This window comes from Muscardinus avellanarius (genome assembly GCF_963383645.1).
Source record: "Muscardinus avellanarius genome assembly, chromosome: 4".
Lineage (NCBI taxonomy): Eukaryota > Metazoa > Chordata > Mammalia > Rodentia > Gliridae > Muscardinus > Muscardinus avellanarius.
The window spans coordinates 146,612,749-146,630,768 of record NC_137789.1 but is presented as its reverse complement, the minus strand read 5'-3'; the positions used below and the strand labels follow the sequence as shown (position 1 = coordinate 146,630,768).

General features: G+C 43.9%; 1 protein-coding gene across 1 annotated transcript in view; it reads right to left on the bottom strand.

Annotated features, from left to right (window-relative positions):
- FHIP2A (FHF complex subunit HOOK interacting protein 2A) overlaps positions 1–17,190 on the bottom strand; it is a gene marked incomplete at both ends in the record, with an annotated part of 32,019 nt that extends 14,829 nt beyond the window's left edge. Inside the window, 5 exons of the mRNA XM_080695409.1 lie at positions 4,071–4,193; positions 4,645–4,749; positions 7,249–7,418; positions 10,551–10,629; positions 17,146–17,190. Coding sequence (XP_080551535.1) covers positions 4,071–4,193; positions 4,645–4,749; positions 7,249–7,418; positions 10,551–10,629; positions 17,146–17,190 — 522 coding nt within the window. The remainder of the gene's footprint in view (positions 1–4,070; positions 4,194–4,644; positions 4,750–7,248; positions 7,419–10,550; positions 10,630–17,145) is intronic.
- Between the last annotated feature and the right edge of the window lie 830 nt (positions 17,191–18,020).

The window sequence follows — 18,020 nt, the reverse complement described above, 5'->3', positions numbered from 1 at the left end:
GAGAGCACCCTGGCCTTCTGTAGGACTTGATAAAAATCTCCTGGGTCCCATCCAGACTCCTGGGTCCCATCCAGACCGGCTGGGGGAGAGCCCCTGGGGCGAGCCCAAGGCACCTGCATTTGGAGAAGCCCCCAGGTGACGAGGGGCTGCGGCCCCGACTCCTGCACTCAGCTCCGCCAACACTGCTCCCTTTCCCTTGAAGGAACACATGTGCACGCGTACCTGCTGAGTCTTCGCCACCCTCCTGCCTGGCAGATCCTCTCTATCAACTACCTGCTCATTCTCTCCCTCGGGGCACCGTGACTCAAAGCATCCAGGACCCAAATTACCATCCTTCCCTCAAACAATCCCCCTTGGGCTCCCGCCTTCCCATGGCAGCCTTGCTGGCTCAGGCTTCCTAGCATTCGGCTTGGCTGCCCTCTGCTTCTGCACTGTGCCGTGACACGTGGTGACACGCATGCCCGCCTCTGGTCCCCAAGGGCTGGGCCCGCTTGCTCTCAACGCACCGCCCCGACGCTCCAACGTTGTTCCCGTTCTCGTCACTTCTCATCTGGGTCACTGTCAGCTTCTCGGTTGCTTTCTGTGCTTTTCTCTCTCCTCCCAAAGGTACCCACTGTGCACAATGGTACTGCCAATCTCTCCCCTCAAGGCACTGAGGCTGCCACATAATAACTCACATCCCTGCGCAGCAAACCATCTGTGGCTCCCCAGGGTCTGCATGTAAGCGCAAGCACCCATCCTGCCGTTCAAGGCTTCTGACAACTTCTACCCTGCCTCTGCGGGCTCTTAACACACACCCTCATCATACTGGCTCCTGAGCATACGCGATCCCTGATTTTCACCTGTTCTTACTAAGCATTTCTTGAGAGATCAAAGATGATCTCTCCCATGAAGTCTTTCCTGATGACCCACAGCAAATGTAATCCCTTCATCCAATGAACACTTAAACATTCGCTTTGCAGCTTTCTTGTGATTTTCATCTTATTCTACTTAGATCACAGCATCTGAAAGCGGGTCTCACTCTCTTCAATAGACTGCAAACTCTTCTGGGCAAAGATTACTTCTAACTCTTCTACCCTATGCCCGTAACCTACGGTAGATGCGTCTACTGCTGATATAAATGAGATTCCATTTCAAGGAACATGTGCTCCAGAACTGCAAAGTACTTTTGTCTCTTTCTGTACTTAAAAGTATAAAACTGCATTTCCCTAAAGATTCATTCCTTCAATAAGGGTTAATTAAAGCAGGGCCTGGTGGCACATGCATGTAATCCCAGTACTTGGGAGGCCAAGACAAAAGAATTGCAGGTTCACAGCCAGACTCAGCAACTTAGACCCTGTTTCAAAACTGAAAATAAAGCAGGGCTGGGGGTGTAGTTTAGAGATGGAATGCCCCTGGATTCAATTTCTAGCACAACACACACAAAAACAGGATACATAAGCAGTTGTGCATTATGATAGATACTAGAGAAGCTGCGGAGACCCAGACATTAATGAGTCAAGAGCCGTATCCTCAAGGAGCTTACTGACCAGCAGGAGAAAAGGAAATGCACATGAGTAATTCTAATACTAGGCAGGTTGTGATAGCTGGCATTAATAGCATAAGAAGCTGGATGTGGTGGGGCATGCCTGTAATCTCAGTGCTTGAGAAGCTGAAACAGGAGGATTTCAGGTTGGAGGACAGCCTCAGCAAGTAGTGAGACCCTCATCAACCTAGGGGGACTCTGTTTCGAAATATAAAGACAGGGTGAAGGGTGTGGCTCAAGAGGAATGACCCAGGTTCAATCCCAGTACCACAAAAAATAAATAAGTTAATGCATGCATGCATGAAGGAATGAAAGATACCTATCCATTCAGAAAAATGGAGATACCTACTTACCACCTCAGGCTTGGAAAAAATACATGCTATGACAATCTGCATAAGGCAGCCATGTTGGTGTTCTCAAGGGTGTCTTTTGTAGTGAGGTTTAAATGTAAACGTGTCTCTGAGGACAGGTCCATAAAGCACATCTCACCGTTAATACACAAAGTACCACAAGTTTGCCCCTGCTTCTGATACATGGCTGTGTGCTTCTGAAACAAGTTTCAGAGATTTTCTTTTTTTCTTTTTCTTTCTTTCTTTCTCTCATTTTATTTTATTTTATTTTATTTTATTTTATTTTATTTTATTTTATTTTATTTTTTGCGGGACTGGGGATTGAACCCAGGGGCATTCTACCTCCAAGCTACACCCCCAGCCCTATTTTTTATTCTTTTTTTTTTTTTTTTTTAAACAGGGTCTCACTGAGTTGCAAAGAGCCTCACTAAGTAGCTGAGGCTGTCCTCAAACCACGATCCTCCTGTTTCAGCCTCCCAAATGCTGGGATTACAAGCAAGCACCATGCCCAGCTTCAGAGATTTTAAGAAAGAAATCCACCAAGTTTAAGTCTGGGGGAAAATCCAAGCATCCAGAGTACACAAAGGTATTTAAGAAAACTTTAGGAAATTAAACTTTGAGAAAAAAAAATCTCACATTCACCTAAACTGATCTATTTACTACTGAGAATGGTTAACATTAAACAAGCAATAATAATAACAGTTAAAACTTGCTAATGCCCAGTGCTGGGTGAGGTCATGAAACAGAAGAACTAATGTACAAGGCTGGGATGCCAGATGATAAAGCCACTTTGGAACATGGTTTGGCAGTTTCCTGTGAAAATATATATCTACAACAAGCCTAGTATCTGAGCACCAAGACTTTTTCCAAATAAAACGAAAACCTATATTCACACAAAAATCTGCATATAAACCTTTATAGTGGCTTCACACATAATTGACAAAAAATGTCAACCTCCAAATGGCAACCCTCCTTAACTGAGGACTGAATAAACAGCTGTGCCACACCCATTCAATGGAATACTACTTGCCAATGTAAGGAAGCAAGTTCAAGGATGAACCTCAAACGTACCAACCCCAGTTGCACTGTACACTTGCATACCTTTGGCAAAGAGTATTATCGGGAGAGAAAGCAGGGGTGAGTGCCAGAGGCAGGGAGGGGAGGCAGGGGCCACAGAGGGGCAGGCGGATGATGCTCGCGCTCCCTATCTTGGTGGTGGTTACACTGCTATAGAGCCTGTCAAACTTACAGCACCTACACCAAACAGTGTGAATCATTCTGAATGTAACTTATACCTCAGTCTAAAATAAGAGAAAGGAAGGGAGGGAGGGAGAGAGGGAGAAGGGAGAAGATTTTTATAAACTAGAAAGATAAAACAACACACTATTTTTTCTAACATACTCCTAAATGGTTTCACTGCTAGAAAAAAGAAAGCAGATGAAAGCAAGAGATTCATAAAACTTATTGTCTACTTTAAAACTGGAAGTAAAATCCAAAATATCGTAAACTATGATTTGGTATTTATGGCCATAAAAACAGTACAAAATACTAGTGAAGCCCCGACTGCCATTAGGCTGGAGAGGGAACTCATAATTTTGTAAAGCTTTGTCCGAATTTGCATGTGCCATCCTTACCCCATGCTGCAGGATTACCCGTATCATAGAGCAGAGCAAGCCTAGTGGAAAACACGGTAGCTCATAGACTATGGTGACTTCCCTACCAAGCTATACTCTTTCTAAACCTGGGCTTTGTATCTGCCCAGTCCTGGTACCTATACAGCCGGCTCAACTGCATTCCTTGAAAATTCTTTCTTTCCCCTGGAGATTTCAAGCTGGAACAGTGACCTTAAATGAAGAATAATTCTGTACACTGAAGCAAGCTTTCTGATAATTTGCAAAATGTACCTCCTCCTGGTTGGGCATAGAAGGACCAATGCCTATAATCTCAGCAACTCGGGAAGCTGAGGTAGGAGGACCACAAGTTTTAGGCCAGCTTGAGCAAATTAGACCCTGTCTCAAAACAAAAAATAAAACAGGATTGGGGATGTAGCTCAGTAGCAGAGCACCTCTGTGTTCAATTCCAAGTACTCTAAGGAAAAAGAAGAAAAGTAATTTCTCCAAAGATTATTCACAGAATTATTTGTGTAATGATCTGAATTCAAGCATACTTTGCAGTCTGAGAAGAATAGAACATACCTCCAGAAAAAAATTAACCAAGTAGGGATCCTGCTTCAGCTTTGCACACACAATACACAGAAACTGTATCTCTTCATTTTCTGTTGGTGTTGCAAGGACTTCACCACACAGTCGAATTAATTTCTGCCAAAAAATTTTTTAAAACTTTAAAAATATATAAATTGCCATCCATTTACCTTAAGAATATTTAAATGTTTCAATAATGTAAATATCTTGCTTTAACTAAATGGGGAACTAACAAGGTTTATAATCATCTGTATCAAAATAAATTTACAGGTAGTAAACTTTTCAAGTTCACTACCCTAAAAAAGTAATGAAGATAATACACTCTCCATATCATGTCATGGAGATAAAGTAAAAAAATTAATAATGTATAAAACTTAAAAGAGAAATATAAAGACATGAAGTACATTTAACATAATCGTGCATAAGGGAAATTCAAGTTATTTGTTAATTTGTTCATTATTTTTAGAATAATTTCTTTATTGATTTTAGTTTTAGAAAAATAATATAAGACTACTTCTATCCTAGAAGCAATCAAACCAAGTAATTGTGTTTAAGGGGAGCGACGCACCTGCACTGGCCTGTGCACGTTGATGTGTGGAAGCAGCGGCTGCCGGATCCTCCCCAGGAGTTTCGTATAGAACACCAAGACCTGCTGCTTCATGCCTGGGGGGCACTGGGGACAGGACGGGAGAAGAGAGCACACACAGTTACTTGAAAGTTGAAAACACAGGAGAGGCAATGTGTCTGAATGGATTATACCATCAAAACACAAGACAACTAACCAATATTAGTTGTCAGAATAAAATTACCAGTCAATATTAATGCATAGCATTTTAGAAATAAAATGATAACCTGAGATCATAATATACCAGATGAGATACAGGCTCCTAGGATCACAAACAGCACGGTGAGTTTGTTCAGGTGATGTAAACTGGGTGAATGATGGGTCACAAATCTGTACTACGTGACTCCTGCCAGAGGAAAGGCAGAATCTATGACAGGTAAGCAATAACTCCCCATCATCTACACAGACGTGGACCAAGCCTCCTGATGCATACATGTAAGTAAGACAAATCCTATGGTGTAAGCTACTGTGACTTAGACTAACAACACTGTGTTAAGTCAGTTGCAAAAGTATTCACAATATGATGACTATAGGCAAACAATTTTCAATACAGTAGTTTTGTAACATGCCAATTATTTTAAGTATTTGCTAAAAAATAGGTAAACCTAATGACTACTCGTGCTGCTCTATAATTATACGTTCAATAACTAAGCAGCTGATACTGCCTCACGTTTAAAATGAGCCACAAAGTGAGTATTTCCAGTGCATCACCACAGACTATCAGGAAATAGGATTAAACTATAACCTTAAGCACAATAATATTTTTCAAGACAGAAAATACCTTGTATTATTTAGATAAAACACTAATAATATCCAATAATAATTATAATCCTCTATATCAAAATAAATTTACCAGCAGAATTATTTTGCTAAAAAAAAAAATCAACTGATACTTGTTCAATTTAGTGTTGCAAAATCTCTTTTTCTAAAGGACAGAAAAAGAAGTGAGGAAGAGCCAGTACTGTGGTGTACACCTGTAGTCCTAGTACCTGGGAAGCTGAGACAGGGGAATCACACGTTCATGGACAACCTCAGCAACTTGGCCAGACCCTGTTTCAAAAAAAGAAAAGACTGGAGGTATAACTTGGGAGGTAGAATGTCCCTGGGTTCAATCCCCAGTACCAATAAATAAATAAAAATAAATAAATAAAAGAAGGGAAGAAAATGAATTTCAAGTTATTAGAGGTTTATTGCTTAGAAAATATAAATCAAATGTCTTAAAATGAATCGGGAGTATTACAGACTTAGTTAAAAGGAAATTGTCTTTAGTACTATTCCTAACTCTATTTGCCATTAAAATGTGTCTATTAATTTTGTTTTGGTTTGATTTTTCATATATGCTATAAAAATTCAGAGTTACCAATTTTTAGAATTGAAGAAGGCCCCTTAGCAATCACTTCCATGTTTTTAAAGAGGAGGAAGATCAACCAAGAGACTTGCTAAAGGTCACTGTGTGTTGGTGACAACGTTGGAACTGGAAGCCGGGCCTCCTGACACAAAGCCAAGGCTCGCCCTCGTTGCTCACGCCACCACGTGATTTGAAAACGGGTCTTTGGGAGCACAGTCATGCACTGCAAACAACGTTCAGGTCGGAGAGGGACCACAGGTGCAAAGCCAGTCCTATAAAATGAAGCTGAAAAAAGCCTATTGCCTATATATCCTGTACCTTTCCTATGTCTAGGGGCTTAGACACAGACACCTATCGCCATGCTCTATCACCTACTATTCAGTACCTTAACACGCAGTACAGTTTGTAGCCTAGAAGCAAAGGGCTACATGTACCACAAGGCCTCGGGGTGCAGCGGGCTGTATGAGACGGGTTTGTGTAAGCGCACTCTGATGCTCAAACAATAAAATCACCTAAGGACACAATTCTCAGAACACATTTCTGTCATTAAGGAATACATGAATATAATTTGAAGATTTTATAGCACAAAGGTCAGAATAATCAGTCACATTCTCCTTCTGGAGTATGAAAAGAATTTTTGAAACATGTAGGTTTTTTCTTGTTTCCTTTGATTCTGGGCATATGTACTTGAGTTTATTTTCATAGCATTTACACCGGAACTCTCAGCAGCCCAAGTGCCAGTGGCGTCTAGGGCACTGGGGAGCTCTGCTATCTCTATGGATGGCACGTTTGTATAGGCCGCCCCATTAGCCCCTCCCACAATCTTAACATGAATCCTGCCACATGTAATACATGCCTCTATAATTAAACTGAGTATTTGGGGTCGGGAGTGGTGGTGCACACTTGTGATCCCAGCATTCGGGAGGCAGTGACTGGAGGACCACGGTTCACAGACAGCCTCAGCTACTTAGTGAGGCCCTTCGCCACTCAGTGAGACCCTGTTTCAAAAATAAAAAGACTAAAATATAGGGCTGGGGGTGTCTCTTGGAGGTAGAGTGACCCTGGGCTCCATCTCCAGTACTGCATAAATAAATAAATAAATAAATTAATTAATTAAATAAACCGAGTATTTGGCAGCATCTTTGAGACATTACTGCATGTACCCTATGCCCAAGAACGTGTGTGCATTAGGAACTTACATCAGCTTTCCCCAGGGTGTACAAGGTTTCCAAGATCTTGTGGTGGAGCAGATATTCCATACACGGCCCTGTCTCTCCAGATTCCCGCTCATTTTCTTCTTGAACCAGTATATCTAACATCTGTTCCAGATGGGATGGAATGTTTGTATCTGTCACTGGGGCTTTATCATCTAAGCAATAAAAAACACTGATTAAATAATACTCAAATATTTTAAGCTGCAATATCTGTATCTAAAATGCCTTGAGTATCTCCCTATTCAAACAAAAAATCCTGAACCACACCCACACGTAAGACTTACACATATTGTATGACTATCTTTGCTGGAATGAAGATGATGCTTTGCCATATTCTTACACAAAAGTCAATATTCTGAAATATGTTCTATTGGCTACTATTCATCCATAAGAATTTAGAAGTAAGAGCCACTTATGTGGGCGTTGGGAATATAATCAGGAAAACACATGTAACATAAAATTTTTCTATGTATTTGTGATGTCATTTTTTTTTCACTTATCCAGTTCAGATGACCTGCATTTTAAGTCTTTTTGTATAGAAACAGGTTGGCCTCAAAGACTGAGCCAAGTAACCACGGCTATACAGAAAGGACGGGTTCCGGCGTTGATCACCCTACAATACTCTGTAGCATCGGAAAGCCGGTCAATCAATGCCCTCAATCCATTTCCGAAAGGAGCCCAAGAAGAGACCTACTATTAAAATTGCTGACATCTCCGCTCATTAACAATAGCTATTCCCAGAGTTAGTTTTTCAAAACTGCTTCTCAGAATTCTCATTAAATATTACAGACTTTTAAAAATAAAAGTTTATTGATATTTTTAACATTATAGCTGGATTAAAAAACGACACAGTTTTGCATAAGGGTTAAATTACTCTTAATAAAAAGTCACACTTCATAGACCACATAGGTACAATATATAAGGAAGTGCCGCTTCCTTGCTCACGTCTCTATTGCCCTTTACTCAGTACTTGTACAGCTTGTGCAACCCTATCTTGGTACGGCATGCATCGACATGCTGCTTTGGACATATATGAACATGTATGTACACATACACACACAGAAAAAAACATAATATTAAAACAAGGGAAAAGAAGGGCCACCCGTGATTCCCAGGAACACGCGTGCCCCTAATTCGATATGAGTATGGGCAGTAAAAAGCATAGCCCCGGAGCCAGGCAACTCGAGTTCAAACCTGGGCTCTGGCTGGACGGCATGGTGACAAAGATGTAGGCCTCAGTCACCAACACCTGTGAAGTGGAACTATCGCACCACAGTAGGCGCTATGTAGGTTTTAAGTGAAATTGTGGATGTGAAGTTCAGTGTCTCGCCACATAGTAAAAATGTAAGAACTATTAGGTTTCATTTCATTCTCTTCCAAAATGAGAGGCCTCATTTCCTAAGTTTGTATTTTACATTTTAAAAATGTTTCTTCCCCAGCCGGGCGTGGTGGCGCACGTTTGGGAGGCGGAGACAGGAGGATCGCGCAGGTTCGAAGCTAGCCGCGTGCGCTGGCTTAGGAGACCCTGTTTCTAAATAAAAATATAAAATAGGTCTGGGAGTGTAGCCCGGAGGTAGAAGGGCTTCCAGGAACCCCAGTACCACCAAAAAAAAAAAAAAAAAAAAAAAGTTTCTTCCCCAGTACATGTACACTCTAAATACACGAATACTCCAGGAAAGAAGGAATGTTCAAGCATGGCAGATCACCATTATTAGAGGGGGAAAATGCTAAGACTTTTAAAAGTAAGAAACAAACTGTGAATTTAACTTCATAGGATTAAAATCCTAGCTTTCTGGAAGACAAGCTCTTGTTTCTGCCACCGACGGTCATCATCCTAAATACAGATGCCATTACGCTCTGCAGATGCCGTGTCTGCTACCTGAAATGCCTTCCCCTCCTGCCCGCCCGCCAAGTTCCATTCATCTCGCACAGCCCGGTGGGACACAGCCTGCTCCTGCTCCTCCCTCCTCCTCCTCTCCCTGGACTCCACACTCTGCCTCATTCAAACTTTTATTATTTGTCCCTTACTTCATTATGATGCACACACTTGTTTCTGCTACTGGATGGAGGGGAAAAAATCCTTTAAAGCGAGAATGCTTAAAGCATTTAAAGCAAAAAAAGTTTAAAGCAAGAACATTCAAAGCATTTCTTTAAAGATCCTGAGGGAGGGGAAAAAATCACAAGGGCTAAGAATAGCCATTTGCAAAGGCAGCTCTTCTCAAAAACACTTTTGTATATGTACTGGCTAAATCTCAAAAGAAGTTTAAAACTATACATTTAAAGGCATACACACACACACACACATACACACACACACACACACACACACACACACACACACACACATATATCCCTGCTATCTAATTTTTACTTATTGCATAAAGTTGTGTTGGAACAAAGGAATGCTCACTTTCCGTTTTGCTGACAGCTGCTTTTGTGCCCCAACAGCAGAGCTGAGCATCACAAAGGAGACCGCATGCCCTACAAACCTAAAACAGTCTCTACCCAGCCCTTCACAGAAACCTCTGCCAGTGCTTGACCACATTTACCCTCCACCCTTCCTATTCACTGAGGAGGACAGAGCAGCCATCAGCTAACGCTGGACTCCCTACGCCACCTGCCCACTTCCTGCGTCCAGCCCCTTGTTCTGCTTGGTCTTCGTGGTGAACTGTCCACAGCCTACTGAAAGCCGAGGCCCCACTTACACAATAAATCTCACCATCCCCTGAAGGATGTTGCTCAGAAATCACCCCTTCTCGCTTTTACACCCTACTAGAATATCCCACCAAATTACAAGCTGCAGTATCTGACATCTTTAAAAACAAAAAGGAAAACCTGCTCCCCTGGCCCCTGACAATACCAGGCCTCAAGAGAGTCTCTGCACACCGTCTGCACATGCTTTCCACCCATTTTCTCCTAAACTTACTCCGAGCAGGCCTTCTCTTTCCTCCCTGCCATGAGAATGGATTCTTATCAAGAACACCAAGGAGCTGCTTTGTGGCTAAAGTGGGGGATCGGGTTTTCATTTCCACTACTCTGACCAGGCGTCATCTGCAGGACTAATGGCCTCCCCTCTTCCTCAGCCAGGGCTGTGTCCTCCCCACGCTACCCCTCAGGGCCCTGAGAAAGCAGATGCTCAACACACACGTTTAAATGAATGACTGAATCGCAAAGATGAAGCAGAGGTAAAATGATTTTGATTGAGACATAAAAACAACTGAAAACATATTTTAAACATATCTTTGTGCTTCACAAGTATTCTCTTTAGTAACAGCACTGGTCCTTACCAGAAGTCTCTATGTAGTAGTGAGTAATCGCCTTCCAGTGGTAGACAAAATCTTCTTGTAATGGAAGAGAAGGAGCCAGCTGCATAGACACGGAGACGACAATTAGAACAAGGCCTTCAGTTTCCCGTAAAGCATAAGTGTATACTTGTTCAGTATGATGCAAAAGTAGCACAAAAATAGGGGCTGTACTTGAACTTGATTCTGTGCCAGATGCCAAAGGGAAACAAAATGAGCTGAATCCAAGAAAGTGAAAATCTGTATATCTATAAAATCTCTGTGTGTGTGTGTGTGTGTGTGTGTGTGTGTGTGTGTGTGTGACTGAAGACTGAAGCCAAGAGCATTCTGCCTGAGCTATGCTCCCAACCCTATTTTATCTTTTACTTTGAAACAGGGTCTCACTAAGTTGCGAGGGCCTTGCTCAGTTGCTGAGGCTGGCTGTAAGCCCGTGATCTTCTTGTTTGAGCCTCCCAAGCACTTGGTTTACAGGTATGTGCCACCACACCTGGCTAGAATGATTTCTTAGGAAAGAGGAGAAATGTATTTATCAACATTGTTATTAAAGTACAGTACTCGGCTTCCTCCCCTTCCCTGCAACTCTGTGGCTTCAAAAGTACTTATTTTAAATCAAAACACCAGTCCGGGCGTGGTGGCGCACACTTGTAATCCCCGCGCCTGGGAGGCGGAGACAGGAGGATTGCGCAGGTTCGAAGCCAGCCTCACTGGCTTAAGAGACCCTGTTTCCAAATAAAAAAATATAAAAATAGGTCTGGGAGTGTAGCCCAGAGGTAGAAGGGTTTCCAGGAATCCCAGTACCACCAAAAATATAAATAAATAAATAAATAAATCAAAACACCAATATTCTATTACTGAGATATCAGTAAAATGAAATCACGGATAACCAGAGATCTTTGTACCTAGGACTTTGAAATGCAAAACAGTAAAAAGCTGCTATGCAGTTAGTTACACATCACCACTATTCAAACAAACAGCAAAATCAATATCATAATCAGATTAAACTGTTCCCTACTTTCGGTGACATACTGGTGTAAATCTTTTCTTGTTTAAGTCTGGATTAGTCAGTGCATATTTTTAGCAAAATAACTATATCAACAATACACTACCTATTCAATTTCACAGTCAAAGATGTTTTGCATTTTAGGCTTTGAAATTCAGTCCAGATGTTCTTAGACCAAAATTATAACCCTTCAGTCATCTCACTGTGAACCTAGTGTTTCAAATGTACATTAAATGAATAATAATTTAAAAAGACTTGCATACACCTTCTTCAACTTCTTTTCCTTAAATAGAATGGAGGATACAGAGCGCCCCTAGTCTTACCGCTGTCTGTATATTTTGGTCAGAAAACAGAGTTGACCCAGCTTAGTTAGGAACAGATAGGTTTCTATTCTGGGAGCCTAAGACACGGCAGAGTAATCCCCCATTTTCATACGCTTCATCTCAACAGATCACCTAGGGAAGGTCAGGCTCCTCCAGTGCCTCACTGTGTTACATTCTGACTCCCTGGTGTCCTAAGTGGTGACCTCACAGTTGACCACACTATCAAAACAGTTTCCAAACGGTTGTGCAAACTATAAAGATTGGTCAGACATCTTAAGTGCTTCAATCCAGAGGAAGAAATGGAAAAAAGAAAAAGACCTCAAAAATTTTCAAGAATCAACATCTTAATGCTAGTTCTTCCACACTTAGCTACTTGCATCACTCTGAATAGAACTGGTTTAAGGGAATATATATACTTCATTTTAAATAGAACGCTGTGAGGTCTTTTAAAATGACTTTATGAAAGGAGTTTGTACTTGTACTTCAAGGACAGCATAGAGAAACAGTTCTAGGAAATCGAGAAAAAAATTGAGAAAAAATAAGAATCAAAGTTTTACTTAGTGAAAACTGAATAATCGTCCTGTAACTTTTAGACTTAAAAATATTTTAATAGGTTACTTATTTTCAGAACTCACTTCAAAATATAGAAAATTCCCCTAGTTTTTTAGATCTAGCTTTCATAGACTAGTATTCTATTGTTAAATAGAAAACTAACAAGTGGGACCCATATGAATGGAATTTACTGTTTCAAGAAAACGATTGTTTCTAGTTTTTTTTTTTAGAGTATAAATGTGGTGATTTGTTCAGTCTTTCCAAGGAAACTTCTTCAGTGTCTATGGAATTACACCATCCTTTTTCCAAGTTATCCTGCCAGTGGGACTTAACTGTAAGTCATTAGACCATCTTAGAGGATATGTGGGGACATTTGCTATAGGATACAGTGAGATTCAAAGCAGAATAGTGTAAGTCACTTCTTAAACGCCTCTCCCAAGGGTAGACAGCTAACCAGTCCTAACTGCTAATAATTTTGATTAGCCACAATCTTATTCAAACATAAATAAACTTCCTTCCTGATATAAAACTTCCTAATAAACTTTTCTTTACTACTAATTCTAACATACAAATTACCTATTTTATCATTGCATTAAAACATTTATGCTCTGTGTTTTTTCTTTTTAAAGAGATATGTGAGTCTGTACCAGGAAATTCTAATTTAACTTTTTACTAGACAGGGATTAAATTTTTTAAAATTCAGGCAATTACTATCCGAACCAAAAATGGGCGGGAACACCTGCTGGAGACTCTGTGTTCTCTGGGAAGCCTTCCCTGCTATAGCTTGGCACCCGTTACCAGTTGGACGTGCTCTCCTACCCTTTATCCCACTTAAGTCATGGTTTAATTACGTCTCCTCCACTGGACTGTAAACTCAATCTAAGGCTGGGATGGTGTCGCCTCCATCATCCAACCTCGGGTTCCAGCTCAGAGGTGGCACACGGTCTTAGTGCTCAATAATATTTACTAATTGAACAAAAGGACAGCACCTTATTGCTGCCATCTGATGAGTGGTTCCGTGCCAGGCATCACCGCAATGTTTACACACACTTGTGTGGCCTTAAATTCTCAGGATGAGCTCCCATTTTGCTCAGACTCGCATAAAGACCCAAACCCTACTTAACTGACCTGCCGAGGAAACGCTGCTTTTAACTAGAAACCTGGACTTTCTCCAAAATGCCCAACACACAAAAGGACCTGCACTGCCCGTTCTGACGGAAACTGGTGCTGGAGCTGCCACCTCGGGCACATTCCACTCCTAGGCCTCTGCGAGAGCCTCTTCCTCCCCCAACTTTCTCAACACCCTCCCCTATCTTCTCTGCCTCTCTGTAATCTGACGGGTCACATCTTCTCCAGAGAACCTTCTCCACTTACTCTAAAGTGCTTGCTCACTTCCTCCTACAGGCCGCCCTGGACATGTGCAGCCACGCAGAGGAAGATAACGATGGCTAGCATTTACTGAGTACTTACTCGACGCCAGGCACCGCACACGCATCTGGCCGTTGTGCACGTGTGTGTGGTCCGGGGATTGAACCCAGAAGTACTTTACTTTCGAGCTATACCCTCCGCCCTATTTTATTTTTGAAACAGGGTCTTGCTGGGTTAATGAGTCTCATGCGATCCTCCTGTCTCAGCCTCCCAGGTACTGGGATTACAGGAGTGCACCACCACACACCACAGCTGGCTCGTCTCATTTTAAACTTTACAACAATTCCAGGGAATAGATCTAGTTATTTCCATTTGATAAAGAGAAGACTGGGATGTAGTTTGTTCAAGTATGGACAGAAGAGACAGGGCTAGCTGGAACCTTACTCTGCCTGGCTCTGGGCTAGGCCCCCTGCTTGTGCATGGCTTACATTGTGATTCAATTCGTGGGGTTTTGCTTCCCAGATTCAGACAGTAGGCTTGGTGATCAAGGACACGGATGCACCTTGTTTCCTGCACTGCGCCAGGCTTTCCTGGCAGCTCATAAAATATTTGCTTTATGAGAAAAGGACTGAAGCTGGAGATCCCTCACTGGAAAAGAATACACTCAAGAAAACAGGACGTGTTTGATCTGAGGTCTAATTCCCAGCAGAGAGTACAACTTTAAGGAATTGCCAGCCCCAACAGTTGACATTACTAGCTCAACTATAATTTGAAGGGAAAACATTGCATTGGAATTCAGAAGGATGACTTCCAGTGAATTGGTTAATACAGATGAAACATGCTTTCCTGACACTGCTCTTTATACTCTCTGGAATAAACCTGCCCTCAAGGCTGGAGCTGATTGGAATTTAAGAGGAATTAGCCCCGGGCACATTACCTAGCCAGGCCTAGGCCCTCAACAAATACCAGACTACACTGCACAGAAGTGTGTTATTTATCCTTTGGAAAAGCTGTGCTAAAACAATTCAATCTAACCTCAGAACCACCTTCAAGAGAAGCCTGCCTGACTTCAGCCTTGAGACAGTAGCGGCCACTGGCTAACAGACCCAGACAGTGTCCACTGCCTAAGGCTCTTCTGAACCAGTTGTGTCTAAACAGGGGAAGACAGTCCTTTCTGAAATGAGAGGTGAGAATCCTATACAGTACTTGTTTTTGATCCAAGTATGAATTTCTCTCCTATAGCCACTTATCTGCCCAGCAACACATTTTCAATTACTAATCTTCAAAAATATCTTAAGTTATAGATTTTTTTCCTTGTAAGTAGTTAACAGGAGAAACCATTCATTAAAGAAGAAAAACTCCAACACCTAATCTCACTGAGTAGATATACATCTGATCAACATTTAAAAAAAAAAACAGTTTAAGCTGATACAGCTGAATATGAAAATCTAGAAAGTGATAATGCTTAGTGATTAGGAAGGCCTCGCTGCAGACTCACACAGTAACAACTCAAAAACCGGTCACGGCAGCCTGGGGTACAGGATTACCTCCCACCTCTAAACGACCCCGGTAATCACTAAATCATAAATGAAGAGAAGTGCAGAAAAAAGTGCATCAACTGAGGAATTGTAAGATTAGTTCAGAGAAGAAAATATCAGACAAAAGTTATATATGGAACTGAACTAGAAACTAGTTTTGGGGTTATGAAAAAATATTCTTCAAATGTCACGGCATGGCATCTGCCATGGGACGGCTTCCTGGTGATCATACAGGGGTCCATTTCCAGGGGAGAATGTTAAGAGAAAACAGCATTAAAACGTACATCAACATTTCTCCTGAGATGCACCCGCTCCCCGGGTAAGCCGGGTGGATGGTGTCAAAGCTGCAAATATTAGCATGGGGAGAATAAGACAGCACATCTCCGAAGGGACTGCAGGACCAGTTGAACACCATCCACTAACTTTTTCTCAGTAACTTAAGTAGAGAGACTTGGATGTCACAGAACCAAACAATTCACATAGATAATCTGGTAGATGCTAATAATATATACAGTTACAAAAAGATCAGAACAGAAAACACAGGCCTCAGGGAAAAAATGCACTTTTACTGGAAGAGTGAGAGAACTGTCTTTCTAGGCTGTTATTTCTGTAAATAGTAACTCTGGTATTTTAAAGAATAATACAAAATAAATCAATCACTCTCCTTGTAAATTTTAGTTAAACCCTTAAAAACGTGGAAGAAAGTGAAACTAAAAGTTATGTCTCAAAGCTTACAACTGTCAGCTCCTCCTGCAACAGTGACACCTGCCTTTCTTGACTTGCTGTTTCTCCAAGAGCTTGTCCTAAATTTTTAAAACATTTTCCCATGTATAACAATAACTGTACCAAGGTTTTGTTTTCATAACAAATTTAAAATCCCCCTTTCTTTTTGTTACCTGCCCATAAAAAATATATATATTATTGTGTTTGACTTTTGTAAACTCACGTGGCTGCACACGCCTGCACTCCCAGTGCTTGGGAGGCGGAGACAAGAGAATGGCAGGTTCAAGACCGGCCTCAGCCATTTAGTGAGCCTCTCAGCAATCTAGAAAGACCCTGTCTCAAAACAAAAACCATCAAAAAAGGAGTAAGGGTGTAGGTAGAAGGTAGAATGCTCGTGGGTTCAATCTGCAGTATCCCCTGTCAAAAAGTAGTCACGCAGAGAAGCCCCGCGCGGCCTGTTATCCCAACCCTTGGGGAGGGGCTGAGACAGTGCGCTCGCAGGTTCGAGGCCAGCCTCGGCATGATTCCATCTGGGAAGTGGCCCCAGAATAAACAACTAAAGGAAAGCAGCCGGGCCTTCTTAAGACTACCGCAGCGGCGAGGCACTGTCTTTTTGGTGTCTGAACACCGACCGCCCCTCAATTGCAGGATGGGCGAAGGGCGACCAGGAAGCGCCTTGGACAAGAAAGGAAGCAGATGTTCCGGGCCGGTGCGCGGTGGGAGGCCCCGGCGGCCGGGCCCCGCGCCGAGGCGGCTCGCAGAGGATGCGTGCGGGCCGGGGGAGGCCGCGGAGGCCGGGCGTGCGGGGCCGCGGAGGCCGGGGGAGGCCGGGCGTGCGGGGCCGCGGAGGCCGGGGGAGGCCGGGCGTGCGGGGCCGCGGAGGCCGGGGGAGGCCAGGCCGCGGAGGCCGGGGGAGGCCAGGCCGCGGAGGCCGGGCGTGCCGGGCCGGCGTCTCCCCCGCGGCGCCCGCGGCCTTTGTCTGGGGCCGGCCGCGTCCCTCCGCACCGGGGCCGGCGGGGCGGCGGGCACAGGCCTCCCCGTCCCGGGCCGCCATGCCGCCCGCCGGCCCGCCTTACCGCCTCCACGGCGTGCTGCAGGATGGACGTGAACTTGGAGAACATCCTGTCCCGGGACTGCAGCAGCCGCTCCCGGGACGCCCGGGACAGCTCCTCGATGCGCCGCCGCCGGCCCTGCTGCGGCTGCCGCGGCCGCTCCAGAGTGAGGCCGTGCGGGGCGGGCGGGCGGCGGGCGGGGGGTCGGGGCCGGGGCCGGGGTCGGGGCCGGGATCGGGGACGCGGGCGGCGGCGGCGGCGGAGGAGGAGGAGCCGGAGCCGACACGGTGGCAGCCGCTCCGGGTCCTTCCGCCCGCGCTGCCCGCCGCGGCCGGCAGGGGGCGCCGCGGGCCCGGGAGCGCCCCCCCCCCCCCCCCCAGCCAGCCAGGGAGGGAGGGAGGAGAGAGGCAGGGGTTTGTCTCAGGTTGTCTGGATGGAAGACTAGGAAGAAAAAAGCAAAAACCCCAAGAGTGCCTCTAAAGCCACGCGCAGCAAGTGCAGAGGCCGGGGAGGTGGGCGCAGCAGGGTTCTGCAGAGCCCGGCGCGGCCATCCCCCTGTCTCAGGGCTTGGGAGGCTGAGACAGGGGGATGGCAGGTGTGAAGCCAGGAGCAGCAATGTAGGGAGGCCTTCCCCAACCCTGTTACAAAATAAACGTAAAAGAGAAATTAGACAGGGCTAGGGGTGTAGCTCAGGGGCAGGATCCCCCCCCCCCCGGGCTCAATTCCCCAGCACCACAAAAAATAAAATAAAAGCTTTGCAGACTGGAGAATATATTATCATTATTATTTAGGAAGTGTCAAGTGGGCAAGCATAGAAGGGTTCAGTTCAATATATCAGTATACAACTTTGTAACATGTATGATAAGTGCAGGGATTCGGAATACCACTTTCTGTTTAGT